Raw genomic sequence first — 19,693 nt, 5'->3', positions numbered from 1 at the left:
TATTTTTAAAAATGTTTTTATTTATTTTTGAGACAGAGAGAGACAGAGCATGAGCAGGGGAGGGGCAGAGAGAGAGGGAGACAGAATCCAAAGCAGGCTCCAGGCTGTCAGCACAGAGCCTAACACGGGGCTCAAACTCACAGACTGTGAGATCATGACCTGAGCCAAAGTTGGACGCTCAACTGACTAAGCCACCCAAGCGCCCCGAAAATAGTTTTGATTAGGATAAAGTAACTTGGTAAAATGCATACAGAAAATCATTTATTGCTGAAGTACAGCCCTTTAGTGTACAAGATGGTATATCCTTTGTAGAGCACCATGATGCTACATTTGAAACCAAGCTTGCAATATGGCATATTCCTTTGAAAACATTAACTAATAAGATGTAAGAATTTCTGTGCCTGGATGGTAGAAGTTTAATCAGCTGAATAACATGTCATATGAAAGCACTAGTTGTATTTCTTAAGTGATGCTCATTACCTTTTATGTTTAATAGGTTAATGGAACAAATATCCAAGGGATTCTACAATTTGTAACAGAAGTATCAGCCTTGCTTTACCTTTTAAGTTAAGACATGAAATAGAAATGTAGAATAGAGGCTATTCCAAAATCAAAACAGAAATGTCGAACATATTTCACTAACACAATTATGTAAAACAAAAACAAAACTCTACATATCAAAATGACTTTCAAAGTTTAAATCTAATGTTAATGGATCTAAGGCAATTTTCATATAGTCCTTTGAAAAGCACCAAGTGGTTTTCTCATACTGTATCGATTTGTATCCACTAGAAAATACAAACAGATTTCAAAAGACTTTTTAGATTATTTGAAGAAAAAAGGGGGATAATGACAGTACTAACCAATAACATAACCTGAGATGTCAGACAAAAGTATTTTGGAAGTATTTGGAAAAGTATTTATAGTCTGTCAAATAAGATATTACTGTTAAACATTTTATTAGGAAAGTAAAAAAATAGTCTTACAAAAGAAAATATTATGATACAATTTTAAGTGAGAAAAAGTACAGATGATAACAGTCACCTTCATGTGCCAAAATAAGTCCCATAATTCCAAGGGCAGGTTCAAAGGGATAATGCAGTATAAAAATGGCTACGTAAAGAAAAATGGGGGCATATTACCTGAATTACTGGTATACAAAAAAGTCAGTACATAGAGCAAAAAAATATTTTTGGCTTATTTAAAATTAATTATAGTTTTAAAATATTTATTTATTTCTGACAGCACAAGCGGAGGAGGGGCAGAGAGAGAGAGAGGGAAACACAGAATCTGAAGCAGGCTCCAGGCTCTGAGCCATTAGCACAGAGTCTGATGCGGGGCTCCCAACAAACTGTGAGATCATGACCTGAGCCAAAGTCAGACACTTAACTGACTGAGCCATCCAGGCACCCCTGATTTTAGTTTTTGAATAGTGAAGATGTATACTGTCATTAAAGAGAACTTCCTGCTGAAATAGAAATTTAAAAAATTATGTGGAAGTTCTATAGTTGTCTCTTAGTCTAACTCCCACCTTAGTTCTGTATAGTAAAGCTGTCTTAATAAGTAAAATAATATTGTAAAGTGGGTCTTTCGGAACTTCTTTTGGAAAACTTGGTGGCTTGGGTACATAACAGAGCTTCTTTCTTGTAATGCACTTTACAATACAATTGTGGAAGTCATAATACAGAAGTGCCAGTAAATTTAACTCTTCGTAGTAATTCTTTTATGTGGAATAAAATGACTACAAAATGATACCACAGCATTGTGGAAATATTTTTGATCACATGTTATAATCAATAAATGGAGACTGAAACCACAGACATTAACATAAGAATGCTATTTATAAATGCAACTGTACCATAAAGACATGGCCATTAACTAAAGGCAAAATGGGAACTAATAAGTTCACCAGTAAATGTTACCTGAATTTTACGATATATGAATGGTATTTATTCATTTTTAAAACACAAAGCTAAGCAAATATGAAAAATTATTTTATTAGATTATAGGGCCTCCTCCATCCTTTATTCCCTGCTCCTGCGGTACTTTCCAACCTTTTCCATGCCATGGCACATGTAGAAAGTGATTATTCGTGTGGTACACGCTGGACAATGGAAATCGCCGTCTGTCTACCCCTGCCCATCTATAACTCTTCATGCCTACAAGCGCATTACTACTCTCATTTTAGGACTATGATATAATTCACATTAAGAATACCTAAGTGTGAAAAAAGTTACTTCCACTTTTTAATATCACCTAAATAGTGTGTCTCTCGGGAAAATTTATGAAGAAAATTTATGAATCCATTTCACTTTTAAATAAATTTAAGTGGCATTTACCAAAAAAATGGCATTTTTTGTTATGATCCACAAAAGCGAGCACTGAAATCTAACTGAAGAAACAGATTTGGGAGGGGACAGAAATGCTAAGATTCTTCTACACCATAATTTAAAGTGTCTAACTTATCAACTTAAAAAAATTTTCTTTAACATTTATTTATTTATTTTGAGAGAGAGAAAGCATGTGAGAGAGCGAGCATGAGTGGGAGAGGGGCAGAGAGAGTGAGAGAGAATGAGAGAATTCTAAGCAGGCTCTGTGCTGAAGGCTCAATTGCATAAACTGTGAGATCATGAGCGGAGCCAAAACTAAGAGTCAGATGCTTAACCAACTGAGCCACCCGGCATCCCTAACTTATCTAAACTTTTAGTTAGACCATGAATACCAAGCAAAAAAAAAAAAGCAAAAACAAATCACAACTCATTTAAAAAACCTCATCACAGAAAAAGAATGGTATAGGAGAGCAGTAATACAGCCTTTGTGTTTATAAACACCTCAAAGTCTCAAATGACTGACCAGAAAATATACATGAAGAGTAAGAGAAGCAAAATCCTTCGATTTCACTATTATATGTAGACTATTTTGTAAATACAAAAAACAAACAAAAAACAAATACAGGAAATAAAACAGTAATATAAGGTATAATCAAAAACAGAAAGTTATAAAAACCAAATAAGAGTACCATACCTATTCAGCACATTTTAAAAAGATTGTAAAGCAAAATGTTTCATTCATTAGATGAAGTCTCTTCAAAGGTGCTTTCTCTTCCTTTGTTAGCGAAAGAGCCCCCTACCCCAAGGCCACAAAGTGAAATCTACCATCAAAGAATGCTAATAAATAGCACACTTCCCCGCTTCAGCTGGTAAAACCAGCGGCTGATTTATTAGGTATCTAGAGATGCAGGTTCATCCTGTTCCAGTTTATAGGATACTCATCTGCAGCAAAGGCTACTTAAAGAAATTTCACACCTGCTGACATGGGTCGGACTACATCTTCCTACTACTCGTTCCAGCATTCTTCCAACAGATGCGCACGCTGTTTCTCCTTCTGAGAAACAGCACATGGAGTCCAAGCACTTGATACTTGAATTTGCTTTAATAAGCTGGAGGAGTTGAAGCAGAAAAAAATTAAGTTATTTACAGATTTGGATTTCCAAAAAGCATTAAAAAATTACAACAAGCACTTTAAAAACAAATGTAATGTATATACATATATGTTTTCTATAACATGGAAATGGATGAAGGGCTCTAAGAGTAATATTCAAAAATGCTTAAAAGGCACTGTGATCTAAATTAGAAGTCAAACAAAATAATTATATAAAAATAAGTGGCTGGATATTATTTAAATATGCAAAGATTTTGGATTTTATATCTTATTTATTTTAGTCAAAATGATTTACATCACTCATTCAAATTGAATGAATTCGAATTCTTCTTTGAGTTTTTGTTTATGTGAAATGCTCCTGTAATTTCAATTACAAATGTCTAGCAATTGAGAAACGTGGAGTGTGAACCATTTTGAAGACTGGGAAATAACAACCAGGCAGGACCTAACCCCAATCTTCAACAACAAGAGTAGAAAATACGTAGTGTTTACTATGTGCCAAATTCTAAGCACTCTATATATATGCACTCCATAATTATCCTTGAAAAAAGCATCATTTACCTTAAATTTGCTAAGCAACTAATAAGAGCCAATCATGCCCCTAATCAGCTTATCTTGCTTTAAAAAAAATTAATGGTAGATGTACTAAAATCTCTTAAACAAGTGACTTACTACTATTAGGACTTTTATTAATTTCTGAAGGTATGCAAGATTTATACTGATTCAGGCATAAATAACCCAGCAAAATAACTTAAAGCCATTACTACTACTAATTTTAATCCTGTTAAAATGAGGGGAAAAAATGGTATGACCACATAGCCCAATGAATCCCAACCCTGGTTTTGACACAGACAAGGACACTCCTAAGTTTCTCAGGGGTTATTATTTTAAACAAACTTATTTTCATTCACTTTCCTTTACATATATAACATACTGTACAACAAATCTTTGGAAAGTATAGAGGAGGGAGAACAATAAAATACATTTATTAGAGTGTTGCAATTCACAAAGGTTGGGAATCACCAAGTGTTGAGGGTAGGCATGGCAACAGGGGACAGACAGGGGACAGACGCTCACGATGGACAGAAGACAAATATGATGGAACATAAATAACCTGGCACTCTGACCATAACCAGTGGGTGAGGTCTGCAAACTCGCTGCTCAGAGTAATTCTGCCAGATAGCAGGCATTGTGAGACAACACAGTTCCTGTTTGGCAATTACCTGATTGCACCAATGTCCTAGGATCTGCTAAGCACTGAGAAGTAGCCAAGTTTTACTTGTTCTTTCATCACAATACCCTTGGTTTAGGACTGTTTATGGTATTGTTTCTTAACCTGTGTTTTGAGAGATGTTTTACAGATGTTTCATGAAAAAAAAGTTCCATGGCCTATTAATTAAGTTTGGGAAACAGTTCAGTGATGGTCTAAATAGACTTACTGAGCAAAGCGTTGTCAATAAGTCAGGATGTGTGGTCAATCTCCAGGGGGAGAGCCAGACATAGTGCGAATTCTCAAACTTGTTTTTTTTTAAGTAAAACCTTTCCCCCACACCCGCTGCCCCTGGGAATCAGTCAACACTAGGAAGAATATTAATATTCAGAGGAACAGTTTAGGAAATGTTGGTTTAAGTAATAAGATTTCATTAGTCTCTCAGTTTCCTCCTTGGGCTCTGTTTTCCTCCATCTCAAAATCACCCTCTACAGGAAACAGGATTCTAAAGCCCCCACATGCTCAAAAAATTACAATACAACAAGGAGGCCTTAAGGCCCTTTGTAACCTGACCTCAGGCTACCTTTCCTGCTCAACTTGCCAATGCTCCTTCACACAGCCAACGGATGCAGTGTTCCTTGCCTCTGGGCGTATGTCAGGGCTGGTCACCAAAGAGTCAGAATGCTGACTCCTACACCCAGTTCAGTTTAAATATTATCATCTCCATGAAACCTCCCTCACCTCTCCAGCTATCAGTAGTCTCTTTCTGGATTCTATTCCACTGCTTGCTTGTGTAATTTAAATAGTATAAGCACTTAAATTAAACTTTTACTTATTGAACAAGGCACTGTACTGGTTCTTATAGGAGACAGCAATCTAGTGAGTTAATAAGTTAATAAGGGAAAAAGGTGGGAGATAAGTCAGGAAAAAATAATAATGGCAGTTCCATTAATGGAATACTTACTGTGCATGTGCCAATCACTATTAAGATGCTTCTCATGGATTATTCTCATTTAAAACTTATAAGAAACTTTAGGGATAAGCACCATATTCAGAAACATTTTACAGATGAGGAAACAGAGAAGCTAAGAATTTGTTCAAGACCACCCTGCTGAGGCTTGAGTCTTGGTTTCTTTAATTCCACAGCCCACAACTCTTTATCAAGCTCTTATGCTGCCTTCTTATAATTATGGTATGAGGCAAACTACAAATACTAAAAAAGAGGAGGAAAGCTGTCGTTGCTGGTATTGGTGGGAGGGCATGAAAGATTTGATGGAAAAGATAGCATCTGGAACACATTTTGAAAACTGGGCGGGATTTCAGTAGCTGTTAGGTGAAGAGAATGAGTAACTATGTGTGGGTAGAAAAGTATGATGTGTATTCAGCACATGTTTAGTCTCAGTGTAAGAAAGTAGCTGTTATGCCTGCTTCCTTGCAAAGAGACCAGTGCCACTCAAAGTGTGATCCATGGATCAGTGTTGATTGGGGAAAACATTTTTTACTGGCCTATGAGGAGGTTAAGTGTTTCAGATCTGTAAGAATAAGAGGTTAAAAAATTTTATGGCAATTTGACAGAATACTTTTATAACTGCTGAATCTAATAATAATTTTAAAATCAAGGCTTATTTTATTTATCTTTTAAATTTCATTTCCTAGTACAGTTGACCTTGAACGACATGGGTTGGAACTGCATGGTCCACTTACACATAAATTTTTTTTCAATAAGTACATGTACAGTACTGCAAATGTTATTTTCTTCTCTAGCTGACTTTACTGTGAAAACATTATTGTGATACATAATATCTACAACATACAATATATGTTAATTGGCACTTCATGCTGTTGATAAGGCTTCCAGTCAACAGTTTGCTATTAGTTAGGTTTTTGAGGAGTCAAAAGTTACATGTGGATTTTTTACTGCATGAGGGGTCAGTAAGCCTCTAACCCTCACATTATTCAATGGTCAACTGTAACTAATTTTTATTGCATTTTACGAAAGTATTGGTCCGTGATAGATTGGAAATTAAAAACAACAAAGCAAGAAAACAAACCGGTCTTTCACATTTGGCTAGGGAACACCAAACTAGACTAGAAACTAGAGAGAAACGAGGAGTCTGCCTGGTATTTCTTAATATAACAACTTGTGTTTTGCTTATATAGCTGATATTCAACTGACAAGGATTCACTGAAGAGGACATCCATAATGTCAGCAGCATTTGAGTGCTCCATATGTGTAGAATACTGCTTAAGGCAGGATCTAACTTTAGGTAATAATCTTATTTTGTACTCATAACCTTTCACTTTAAAATCTAAGAAAAGGTATTAATACATGGACAATCCCAGAGAGAGTAAACATCTTGAAATATCAAAAATGTTATAAAGAAATGACTTCTTCAGATCACCTTTTGAACTAAGCTAAAATATATATATTTTATATACATTACATATATAATATATATTATAATATGTATAATATATACAAACCCTGGCTGCTTTAAAAATGCTGAATGCTGGTTAGTTGTGTAAAGCTGCTATCTATATAAAAAAACTACACTGTTCTCTAGCAAACTCCCAACCAAGCTCTACCACTTTCCTATATATATATATCTTTGATCTCATATTCAGGATCTGGGAGCCCAGCCAGAGTACATGCAGCCACAGCTGCCAGTATAACTAACGGGGGGTAGGAAAAGGATGGAGCATTTAAATCTCATTTCATTCAAAGTAAGGAGAGGCAATTATTTCTTTTTTCGGACGGCTTATAAATACAAGAAAAGAAAAAAAAGCAAAGTAATGGGAGTGAGACTCTACCTGGTGGCATTTTATTTTACCAGAAATTTTGATTTATTGGTAAGACACTCTGTATTGCACTTGCTTCCCAGGAATGGCCACATACCTTAAAGCTAGAAGGCTGCCCAGCAAAAAACTATGGGCATTCAATATGACTATGTATGATTAAGAAAAATTTTCATCTTTACACAACTTGCCTTTTGAGATAAATTCTGACTCACTGCTCTTATTCCATTATTTTCATGTCAGTGATAGTAAACATTTAAAAGTTTCTCTTAGTGCTTCTGTTTCTATATATCTTCTTTCTTTCTTGACTCTTCTAAATGTTAGAAAATTGTCATACGTCTCTAAATTAGTCATTTCTATGCTATCTTACCTATCAAGTCAAATAGTTTTTTAAAGTTTAAGTAAGAATTAGTAAACTATTAACCGTATATGTTCTGTTGCCTTTAAAACAGTTTTATAATAAATATATAATCAAAGTGAGAATCTTGTAAAGTCTTAAAGGAGATACTTGGAAACTAATTATGAAAAGAAAAAAGGTTGTGTTCAAGGAAATGTTTTTCTTTTTAATGTGAAATCAAAAATCATCCAATATTACTAATTTCCAAATTTGGTTAAGAATAATAAAACCCCTAAAACAAATAATGGCTTCATCTCATTATTCAGAATTGCAAGAGCTGTTTGGTGATGGCACTTGGAAGACTGCTGTCTCTTACTCAAGGCCTGTTTCTCCATAACATGCCTCAAGCTCCCATTCACTCCTCTATGCTCCCTTCCCTCTTTTCCTTTTCCTCAAGTAAAACAAACAGCTTTGGGTGGTTATAAATTTAAATACCTCCATACTCTCCTTTAGGTATCTCCAGAAAGGAGATTTACATCTGTATGTATTGCCTAAATTTAACTATTAAAATAAGCATACGGTAAGAATTACATCTATCAGGTATGCTTACTTTAATAATTTGGTTTATTCTAGTTTCAAAAAGACTGAGTCCCCTTTATTTTAATGAGGTGGCTGCAACATAAATAACAGTATCTGACTAGGAATTTGAAATTTAAGTGAAGAAGAGTATCTGTATCTGTAAAAAATGGAAAAATCACCAATTTTCATGGAGAGGGTAAATCAGAATAGCACTAATTAATGAACTAAGCCATGGTACAGCTGATGTTAAGGATTCAGTTTTCTAAGTATCAATCATCCAGAGAATGTCAGAGGATAACTGTTTGGTAGAAATAATGTCAACGCTAATATTTTTCTTCATTTCAACCTCCAGATGAAAAAGTTGCTCAAATAAGTCAGCACAGATTTGAAAATAACATGAATTTTGTCAAGTGTTGTACTTATCAGGTATGCAGCCAGGTCCTGCTACTCATGGCAGCCTTAGTATTATTTGTTTTTTAAAATGTTCAATTCTATTTCCTCACAGAAATTTTACTCAGAAAAGTGTAGCTTTTAGTGGCAAACAACTGAATACAGGCCATTAAGGTTTTCTGTTCCTTTGTAGTTCACTTCTTTGTTAATTAAATGAGACAGTGCTAGAAGCATCTTTGTCACAGAAGAGGAAGGTGACTTGTTGGCTGAAACTATTTAAGATGTTTTTTTGTTTGGGGTGGTGGCAGGTTTCAGGCAGGGGCTTAAGCATCCAGGTGCACAATGAGAAAGGTCAATAGTCCTAACATCCTGTTGACATCCTTACAGCACAGCTGGAAAGAGAGCATCCAGAACAGGCCAGGAATCCAGTGACAGAGAAATGACAAAACAATGGAAGCCAAGGAGTCAGGTGACAGTGGAAGGGAGGGAGATGATTAGAAAGCCCTAGCCCATGACAACATTTAGGGCTCAGCATCATCCTCTGCCTGATCTGACAAAGCTGACCAAATTTTGATTAGAGGAAAACAACTGCTATTTCAAGGCAGAAAAAACAGAAGAGGGATATTATATAATACTTATTTTTTTGAAGTGATTTTTATCTCAAAATACATGCCAAAGGCAGAAAACTATATAAGAAAAATATTCAAGGTATATTTCACTCAACAATGAAAGTGATATGCAAAAAAATAAAAAATAAAAATAAAAATTGCAGATCAGGGTAACACCCCCAGCAATTTTACTAAAATCATATTCACTGAAACTGTGTTCTTCTATCATCTTGTTTATTCACTGAAACAGGGCTCTGCTATCATCTTGTTTACAGGAAGAAAGACCAACTATCACAGGATGATGAGAAAACTCACTTATCACCCCTTTGTAAAAGAAATCATAACAAGGCCCCTGTTATTAGGACATTCTAAGAACTCAACTCTCAACTGTATCATACATTTTAATGGACATATGAAAGCAAAGCAGACTAGATCCATGTCTCATGAAATATCCACTTGAACTTGAACCTTTGGGGAACTTTTATCACAAAGGACAGGAATAATTTTATAGTTTTAGTCTAATCAGGTCCCACGTGGATTATCTGTTTTGTAGATTATCTAGGACATAATATAAATCCAGGCCAGCTCCCCCTCTTTACCCAGAGACCTCGTCAGCTGAGTTTTCCTTGTGGCTCAATCAGGGCATATTTTAAAAGTTAAGAATTTTTCTATATTTATCAAAGCAGAATACCAGATAAATATATACCAAAAATAATTATATAGAGCATCCCAAAACAAAAGTTGAGAATTGTTTTGAATTTCTTTTCAATTAATAGTAATAATAACAATGAAATAATTAATCATTTTTCATTTAGAGCAGTTCACTAAAGTAATCTAACTTTAAAAATATGTCTCCCAGAATAATTCAGATTTTTGAAATTACGTACTTGTTCTATGGTCTGATTCCATGGTACAGTTAAGATTTATAATTTTCAAGTAGCTTTGTTTTAAAGTTTCACCATTTATGAGGTTTCATCCCAAATGAGACAATAGTACCTTCCTGACCAATAATTATAATATATAAAAGGCAAATAACCCAAGTAAAAATATAATTATTAGTAGTGAGAATTTTTATCCTCCATAATTACTACCAATCAAAATATTCTGCATATCCTAATTAGGTCTAGAAGTGGTTGTCAGGATTTACTCCTCAAGAGGTGAATGAATCAAGTCCTCATCAATTCATACTTTTTTAGGACAAAGATATAACCAGGAAAGTTTATGAAAAGAAGTGAGAATCTGAGGACTATCGGTCAACAGAAAATTATTCAGTACCTCTAAGCACTCACTCATCTGATCATTTAACTCCAGACCTAGACAAGTAATCTGGTATCTAACTATATTAAGATGCATAAAATGGTGCACAACTACCACTTCAAATGGGAAAACTGATTTCAGAAATAACAGAAATAGCATGACATACTTTCAAAAGAAGTAAAAAGGAATAGTTTATTGAATAGGTTGTGAGAATACCTTACTAGGTTAGAATCTGAGGTGAAGTAGGATTTAACACTGTAACTCCAAAGAGAGACTAGTAAAATATTCAGAGATGGACATAAAAAAATGTAAAGATCACAAAAAAGGAAGACAAGTCAACAAAAACAGTAAACACATGAGGAACAATGAAGGATTAGTGAAATAAAAACTAGGAGTCAGGCCAGTTCTCCCACAGCATGCCCCAAGCATGAGAACTTAGCGGATATGTCCCCAGGCAGGTCCAGCGCAGTACTACCTAGTGCACGCAAGAACTGTCCTGCTGGCTGCAAGCCTCAGCTAGCAGGTGCCTACTGTCCTCCCCTCTGTGCTTGCTTTCAGCAAATTCATATGCTGAGCTGACTGAACCCTTATCTTCTTCCATCTGGAAGGACAGAAAAGCAACAAGTCTCATATTACAGAACAATACTCTCACTGTATAATAGGTTTAGAATCAAAACAGCAAGTTGGGGTCTGCAATCTGCGAGGCACAAATGAATGTTCATACAACACCGCATTCATTTATCGTCACAAAAGAGAGCTAATGGCAGCTTCTTTAGGGGAATACAACAAAGCACACAAAATTAAGCCATGATTTTCCAGTGCACAAAATTAATTTAAAACCAGATTTCCTTCACTGAAATTCAACTCCTTCTATTAAATTCCTTGTCACCAAGATTTAGGGTTCTTATTGCAAAGGTATGTATGCCCACTTTCACAACCCTTATGCTCCCTTCTTAAAAGACTTTTCTACTCCAAGTGAACGTCAGCAGAGTAGAAGGCTCATTCACATGGCCTTCAAATGTCAGACATGTGGGTAAGGGGCAGGGGGCTTGATTTAATTTTTTAACAAAATTAATTTAATCTTTAATTTGAAATATATATTTTTTAGTGAGTGCTAACTAATTTACACAAATTTTTATTCTTTGTTGTTTCTATATTCTTCTCAGGAGTATGTGCCTATAGCCATGCTAATTTTAATCTTTTTTAAATTACAAGAAGATGTCCTCAATGAATAAAAAACAAAATTTTCCTTATTTCTATGTGTTTTCTCAGTCTTAGGACTGACCAATAATTATTTCTGTGAAAAAAAAATGCTATGGTGAATGTCTTACATATATAAAAAATGAAGCAGAAGTCCTTGGTTTTAAGAGTACAATAAGCTTATGTAAAGACGGCTTATTATTATTATTATAGCTTTGGCTATAATATAAGGGATGGGAAAATACTCAAAATGAGTTTTCTTTCATTAAAAAAAGTTAATAGTTTCGTATTAATGGTTCTTAAGAAGTACTAACTTGATTAAAGATTTGAAGGCTCTTAAAGATATTTTATATCTGCACAACTTTTCTGTCACAACAGTAAACAATTAAGCTACCATGGATCACACCCAGAAAAACTGTTTAATGCACTTCAAGAACAAGATGCATTCAAAATTCACAGGATGCAGCAGCAGATAGATGTATATGAACACTTGTTCTTCATGCAGCTAGGAGCAAATGCCCACGTAGTGGTCACTCACTGCTCATTTAAACACCTGGTATTTCTGCCTGGCCTTTGGTTGAGCATAGTATTTCTTTTTGTTTTCTGATGCTGACAATAAGTAAACAGACCACAGTACATAAAATGATCATCTGACAGGTAAAGGACCTGGAGACTCAGAGATGAACTAATTAGGTTAGGACACATAAGCCGCAGTGCCAAGGGCATCACTAACATCCAGGGCTGCTGTCTTCCCAACAGGGCTCTTCCTTTTGCTACACCATCTGACTGGAGAGTGGCTTGCAGCAAAGGCTACCTGATCATATACCTGCTCTCACTGTGTTCTTTTCATAGATGAATGTTAAGTTGACTACCCTAGCACATTGTTACAGAACCTGGGATCTCTCTAATTTATGATATCCTTACCCAATTGTTTTTAAGTCTATTATTGCTCAAAAACAAACAAACAAAAAAAAAACATGGCTTGATTTAAGCCAACATGATATGTGAAAATACGATTTCATAAAAATGGCAAGATTATTTACAAAACAAAACTTATCTTTACTTAACAAAAGAGTTTGTCAGAGTGTTCTTTTAAGTAACAAGCTCTCCTGCTGCCTTAGAGTTAAATAATTAGATGTTCAAAAATGTGATAAATACCCACTGTTTTCAGAAAGGCACATATGGATAACATGTGTTATACATATTTGACTCAACCAAAGGTGAAGGCAAATCTTCAAGTTTGTTTTGATTTTAGTTCTTGTTTTAAACATAAAATTTAGGTGACTACCACTTAAACACCCATTTTTACACCTTTGTAATTCAAAGTAGAATATATCAAAAATCTGGAAGATAATAAAAACAAAATCAAAAAGTTTGATAAAACTTTAGAACAGCTCAAAATTATGAATTCAGAGTTATAAAAGCCATTACTTAAGCATTGCTTTGTCAAAGCCATTTGCTTGATCAAATGAACATAGATTAGAAATTTTGAGAATAAAAAACAATTAAAAAAACATATTAAGAATACACAAGATACTGACGGCGAGAAACTGAAAAGTGCCAAAAGTAAAAAAAAAAATTTTTGTTTTAGTTATTAGTTATATTACTTTTCTGTTCAAATCAGACTGGAGTTAAAGTTAATAAATAGTTCTGGTGACTTAATTATCAAAAGTTTCAGGATTTAAAACTTTCATTTTCTTCTATAAAAAGACATCTATATTATTATTTTTGTGGTAACGGACAGAATGGATCTGTCTGTGGAGATAAATATATGTATCTCATATATATATATGAGATACAAAATATATTGTGCAATTTATAGATGCACTAAACAGTAGCAAGGATATGAAATGTTTCAGCAGCCATTACAGTGTACAAAGACAAACACACACATGTATTTACAGCACAAATTAAGGCAAGATAAAAAATGGGCAACTCTCAGTTCCAAGTAACTGAAACTTAAAAAAACTTTAAACTTTATGATGAATTTCTGTAGCTTAAATTACTCAACATGCAGGAGCATCCTTAATTATGAAAATAATATGACAAGCAGAAGCATCAGAATTGTACTATAAAAGGTAGTTAAGGTGTACAATAGATAACAAGGTACAGATCTCTGTCCTGTTATGCTGAATTTTCATCTGAATTTTCAGTTCAAAGAAGAAATGGATATATATTTTAAGTTTTAATATACATATTAATAAAGGTCAAATTAGAGACAGAGCTGTGCTAACAAAAATGCCCCAATCTTATTTCATGCCTCTGCCCATCTTTTGAATATTGTTTAATTGACCTTTAGCATGCAGAAGAGTTAACAAGGTTCTACTCCTCCTACTCTACCTAAGTTTGCTCAGCTGATTCCTGGCCCTCGACAATGGCTGCAGTGCGATGAACTCGTCACTTAAAGCAACTGTGTTGGAGTACATCTATAAGTGGACAGAAAAGGGATGGTACATACAACAAGTCAGTGAGCTGTAATCATCACCTAAGAGACAGACACAGGACAAACTTTGTAAAGACATCTGTTCCTCCAAGAATAGGAAATATACATGGTACACATACATGACTGACATTTGTAGGGCTGTTGGCTCTGCAATCAAGAGAATTTATTCTTCATTCTTAATACCACATGGTTATTCTGGAGAAAAACAAAGCTCAAAATAAATGCTGACAACTTTTTTTTTTTTATGTTTTTTTTTCTTCTTGCTACTTTTGGCAAACAATGAAGTGTCTGACAATTTTCTAACCATTTCTTCATCATTTGAAATCAGTGGTAATGGTATAAGTCTGAAATAATAAAGATTACTGCTTGTAGCAAAGGAATAATGTCACACATAGGATGTGAATAACCATATACTGTTTCAGCAAAAACAAAACAAAACAAAACAAAAAAACACATAAACCCTCAGCAGGTTAGAAGATCTCTGAATGGAAGAAAACATTTCCTCTTTGGGTTGGACCCCAATAGAACATCGGGTCAAGTCATTTAAAATTAAGTTTAGCGGTGCAAAAGGGAGATTGTACTAGATTACACACCCATTTAAAATAAGTTTAGTTTACCCCACGTTCCATTTTTAATCGATTTTAACCTATGGTAAAAGAACCAAAATATATATAAAATACTTCTAGTTTTTTCTGGTGTAAAGGTCTACTTATAGGTGACAAATATTTCCTATGTAATCCTTTAAAAAGAGGCCATAGAAAAGGTAGCAAGAACTAATATCACTTTTTATTATCATAAGAAATCTCTATAAATACACATATTCTCATGTATCTAAAGATAAATGTAAATAAATCTGATTACTTTTATAAAGAATTAACTTTTAAAAATGGTGTCGTTAATATATTTTGGTGAAATATAACTTTATATAGTCCAAGAGGGGAAGACAAATGTGTTATCCATAAAGGTCTAGAAAAAGTGTAACAGACAATGTATTTAATACACTTAATACATTTAATACTTTCTTACTATATTTATGTCTGAAGATTAGAAAAAAGATACACAAACCTTTTTGATATATGTTTAAGGAATATACTGCAGAATAGAAAAGTTTCTCCATGCTGATGTAACTATGTGAGCACAGAGTAATCAATTATGCAAATTTCTCCAGCCCCATTTGGAAATTAGTATCACAGAGCAACAGCCTCACTGTCCTGATAATTGTGATGCTTTTACTGAGGACTCACTATGTACAGGCCCAGGGTTAGGTGTTTTACATTCATTATCTCGACAATCATGTAAGGTAGTAATTATTATTCTGATTTTACAGAGGAGGAAATTGAGGCTTAGGGATGTGACTTGATTAGGGACACACATTTTATAAATGGTTAAGATGGTATTTGAATTAAGTCTGTCAGGCTTCAGAGGCCTATGCTGTTTCAATGGAGTTAAAATGTATATTGGCTACGACTTAGTTACCAAAGCAAAGAAATGCTAAAGAAATGTTGATATGATCAACTGAAATTAAAGCTAATACATCATTTAGGTACCCACCTCAGATCACTACATACTTAGGGAGCAATTATTCTATTTTTGAATACACAACTAAATTTTCAAAATTTAAACAAAATTTGCTTAGTGTGTAGCAAATATGCAGAAAAAGTCTCAACCATGTACAAGTCAAATATACAAAATGGCACATTCAACTAAATAGCTATTATTTCCTGAGCATCTACTATGTTATTGAACATTATTTCACTTAATCCTCATTATAAAGGTAATGAAATAGATAGTTCTATCATAATTTTACTACTCATGAGGAAAGGGAGACTTAAAGTTACGGAGCTACCAAGTGGTAGAACTGGGTTCTGAACTGAGAATTATCAGGCTCTAAAGACTATATTCTTAAACACCATGTAACACATTGTTAATATTTATTAATATGCATTTAGTAAGAAAATATATTTTATAAAAATCCATTCTGTAAAAATTATTTAGGTTAAAGAACTTATTTCAGACTCTTGTTGAAAACAAAGTAATGTGAAAAACTGATACTAGAATTCTAATGTGTATCTAAAGACATGGATTTATCCCAATTATAGATCTCTGATAGAATGCCATAATGTTATTTAAAACATATTTATTATGTTTATCTGGACATAACTTGATAGTCTTCTATTTAAATCTAGAGCTCTGTTAATAAACAGTATAATTTAAGAAAATTTTAATTTGCCAGGAGTCAAAATTAATAGAAATAAGAAACAACTAAAAAATATCACATATAATAATATTTATTTTGCGAAATACTTGACACAAGAATGGATAATTTCCTATTCTGTGATATAAGCAAATTATAATGACAGCTATTCATCATTACAGACCTCTAATTAAAAAGGTATTGTATATAAAAAGTGGTTACCTGTGCCTTTTCAGTATTTGTAGGATGGAGCTGTCGTTCAAATACTTTCTTCACAATATCAAGTAGTAGACATGTAACAACCATAAGTATTATGGCAAACCAAGCAGAACCACTTGATAGGAGCTGAATAAATACAAAGTACATATTCTGGGAGCCCAAAAATGGCCTGCAAAGAAAGAAAGTAGGCTTAATAGAAATAGAAAACTGGGTACCTGGGTGGCTCAGTTGGTTAAGCATCCAACTTCAGCTCAGGTCATGATCTCATAGTTCATGAGTTCATACGCTGTGTCAGCCTCTGTTCTGACAGCTCAGAGCCTGGAGCCTGCTTCAGATTCTGTGTGTCTCTCTCTCTGCCCCTCCCCTGTTCATATTCTGCCTCTCTCTCTCTTTCAAAAATTAATATAAACATTTAAGTAGAAAACTGGTAAGACAATTTCTTAAATCAAAGCATCATGTAAATCCGCTATATGTGAACATCATAATTTTAAGATTACTCCAGGAAAATGGTCAAAATTTGCAATTAGTATAATTAACTGCATATCTAATAAAACAAGAGAGACTTTAATTGTTAAAAATGAAATCCAATTTAATTACTTTCAATGACAACTATAGTTTTTATTATTAGGAGGGTGACAAGTAGCTGACTAGGTAACTCTACCTGAGCAGTAGGATATCAAAAGAATTATGCAGTAATACAGACTTATGAGACCAAGAATAGCAAGGAAAAGTATGTAACAAAATACTTTCCACTAAGCAACTACATACCGATTACTCAAATCCTAGGCTGAAAAGCTCTTCTTAGAAGTTCTTCTCTAAAAATGTATTTTACAATAAATACACTCACAATTACAAATTCTACATAGTAATAGGTATAGTCGACATACTCTTTTTGGAATTTTTGTATAGATCACTTCAAAAGAACATGGGGAAATACAGAAAGAAATGGAAAAATAAAGAGGATTAAAATTAAACATTCTAGATAATAATAAGGGTATCCTTGTATGATCCTAAATGGAGGTTAATATTTAATCCAAGATGTTTTGGCTACTTTGTGTAGTTTTCTGCCTGACACTGGCATCAAACACACAGCGGGCAAATGTAATTCTCCAAAGGAGAGATTTTAGATTCTCACTCACTAAAGAATCTTAGGAGAGGCATTAATTTTCTCCAAAGGAGAGATTTTAGATTCTCACTCACTAAAGAATCTTAGGAGAGGCATTAATTTTCAATCTATCAGAGTGACAGAATATCTGATTTTACCAATAAAGACGAAGCATATTATTTACTTTTGAAAAAGAAGTTGACTCATTCATAAAAATAATGGTTCTATGTGACTTATATTATGTACACTGATAATTTAGAGGTAATATGGTTAGTGTAATTTAAACACTAAGTGTACAGTAAAACAACTGCGGTTTAAACCCTAGCTTTGCTACTTCTTAACCTTTGTTATCTTGGCTTTCAGTTTCCATATTGAAAGAATAGAGATAATATCTTAAGTTAAAACCACTAGAACATAGTATATATTCAGTAATTGTTAAATTTGCTTCTCCCTATCAGTAAGATCAACTGAAAGAAGCAAATTTATTACCGAATAGGGTCTCAAAATTACTCTGAGCAGAATTTGTTCATAATATAACCTATCATAATAAATAGAGTTGAAGCAATATAATTAAAATATAATATAGTTACTTACCAGAGAATCCCTCCATAAAACAAAGAAAATACAAAATAGAATATAATAGATCCCCAGGTAACAAGATGGTTGATCCAGGTCCAAAAATGAGTTTCCAAAGCCATCTAAAAACAATTTTTTTTAATCTTTAATACAAAATAATACTTACTTAAATTAAACCTCATAGATGAAATTCAAGAATAAAATGTAGTAATTTTAAGTGCCTAAGGTTCCTATGGCAAGTCCCTCAGAAGATAAATATTAATGAAAGGGTCCATATGAAATTGACTAATTTCAAGTTTATAATGTTTTTCTTCTATGAGGAAGTAGCACTGAAATTTATTGAATACTTTATTCTCTACTCCATGGACTAAAACAACCTGGGTTATTTAACATTATATATAGGGAAGTGAAATTTCAGAGATGAATATTGTGAGGTTAACCTTTATTTGACCATAAAAATCAGCTGAGGCTTTCCAAAATAACAAACTTAAATGTTTTTTAATAAAAATTAAAATGAAATATTAAAATAGCAATCAGTGAAATTATTCATGACTAAAAAAAGGAGAAGTTAAAAGGGAAACATATCAACCTACAGTTAAAAAAAAACCAAAGAAAATTAACTTTGAATTATACAGATACAAAATGTGTCCATGTTTCTAATTTCTGCACCATACCTTGACTGTGACTGTAATAACCATGACTGTGAAAACCAAGGTGCCAAATGTCCAGTTTCCAAACATCTAAACAGAAAACAAACAAAAAAAACCAGAACCATTACTCCATTAAGTATTAATAGGATGCTAAAACAGATATAAGGAAAAAGAAAAAAGCCACGTAACTTCACTCTTTACTAAAAATCACTTGCATTATGTAGGCCAGGTACATTTGAAATCTGTGACTACATTTGTAAGGTTAAAGCAGGTTATGAAAGGTTAAAGGTTAAAGGTTATGAAAAAACCATAAAGCATTATTATGTTTATTACCATCATGTAAAAATGATCCTTTGGGTAACATTATCAGATTAGAAACCCAAAGATGGCTTTGAGATTGTGTGACACAGGATGTTTTTAGTTAGAATGATAGTTATTAGTGACTACTTTATTCATGTCACACAATAAAAATGATAACTCTTCAATCACAACTGTCTTCTGAAACCATTCCAACCAGAGGTTATGGCAGATCACTTGACACTGTATTTCTGGACACAGCGTAGGTGAGCAGGCTCATAGGGTAATTCTATTTTTAAGTTTTTGAGGAAACTCCACATTGTTTTCCAGAGTGGCTGCACCAGTTTGCCTTCCCACTAACAGTGCAAGAGGGTTCCCGTTTCTCCACATC

At 33.7% G+C, this 19,693-nt stretch overlaps 1 protein-coding gene across 5 annotated transcripts in view; it reads right to left on the bottom strand.

The window, feature by feature from the left end:
* ATP11B (ATPase phospholipid transporting 11B (putative)) overlaps positions 1-19,693 on the bottom strand; it is a 130,650-nt gene that overhangs the window by 6,612 nt on the left and 104,345 nt on the right. For 2 of the 5 annotated variants that reach the window (XM_047874416.1, XM_047874417.1), the window contains exons 26-30: positions 19,030-19,095; positions 18,374-18,477; positions 16,678-16,843; positions 14,159-14,244; positions 3,306-3,439 (exon numbers count right to left, since the gene is read on the bottom strand). In XM_047874416.1, the coding sequence (XP_047730372.1) occupies positions 3,337-3,439; positions 14,159-14,244; positions 16,678-16,843; positions 18,374-18,477; positions 19,030-19,095 (525 nt within the window). In that variant the 3' untranslated portion in view covers positions 3,306-3,336. Of the gene's footprint in view, positions 1-3,305; positions 3,440-10,407; positions 11,220-14,158; positions 14,245-16,677; positions 16,844-18,373; positions 18,478-19,029; positions 19,096-19,693 lie in introns of those variants that run through there. The other 3 variants (XM_047874415.1, XM_047874419.1, XM_047874418.1) reach the window with 2 other exon arrangements.

This window comes from Prionailurus viverrinus, chromosome C2 (genome assembly GCF_022837055.1).
Source record: "Prionailurus viverrinus isolate Anna chromosome C2, UM_Priviv_1.0, whole genome shotgun sequence".
Lineage (NCBI taxonomy): Eukaryota > Metazoa > Chordata > Mammalia > Carnivora > Felidae > Prionailurus > Prionailurus viverrinus.
This window is presented reverse-complemented; position numbering and strand designations above follow the sequence as displayed.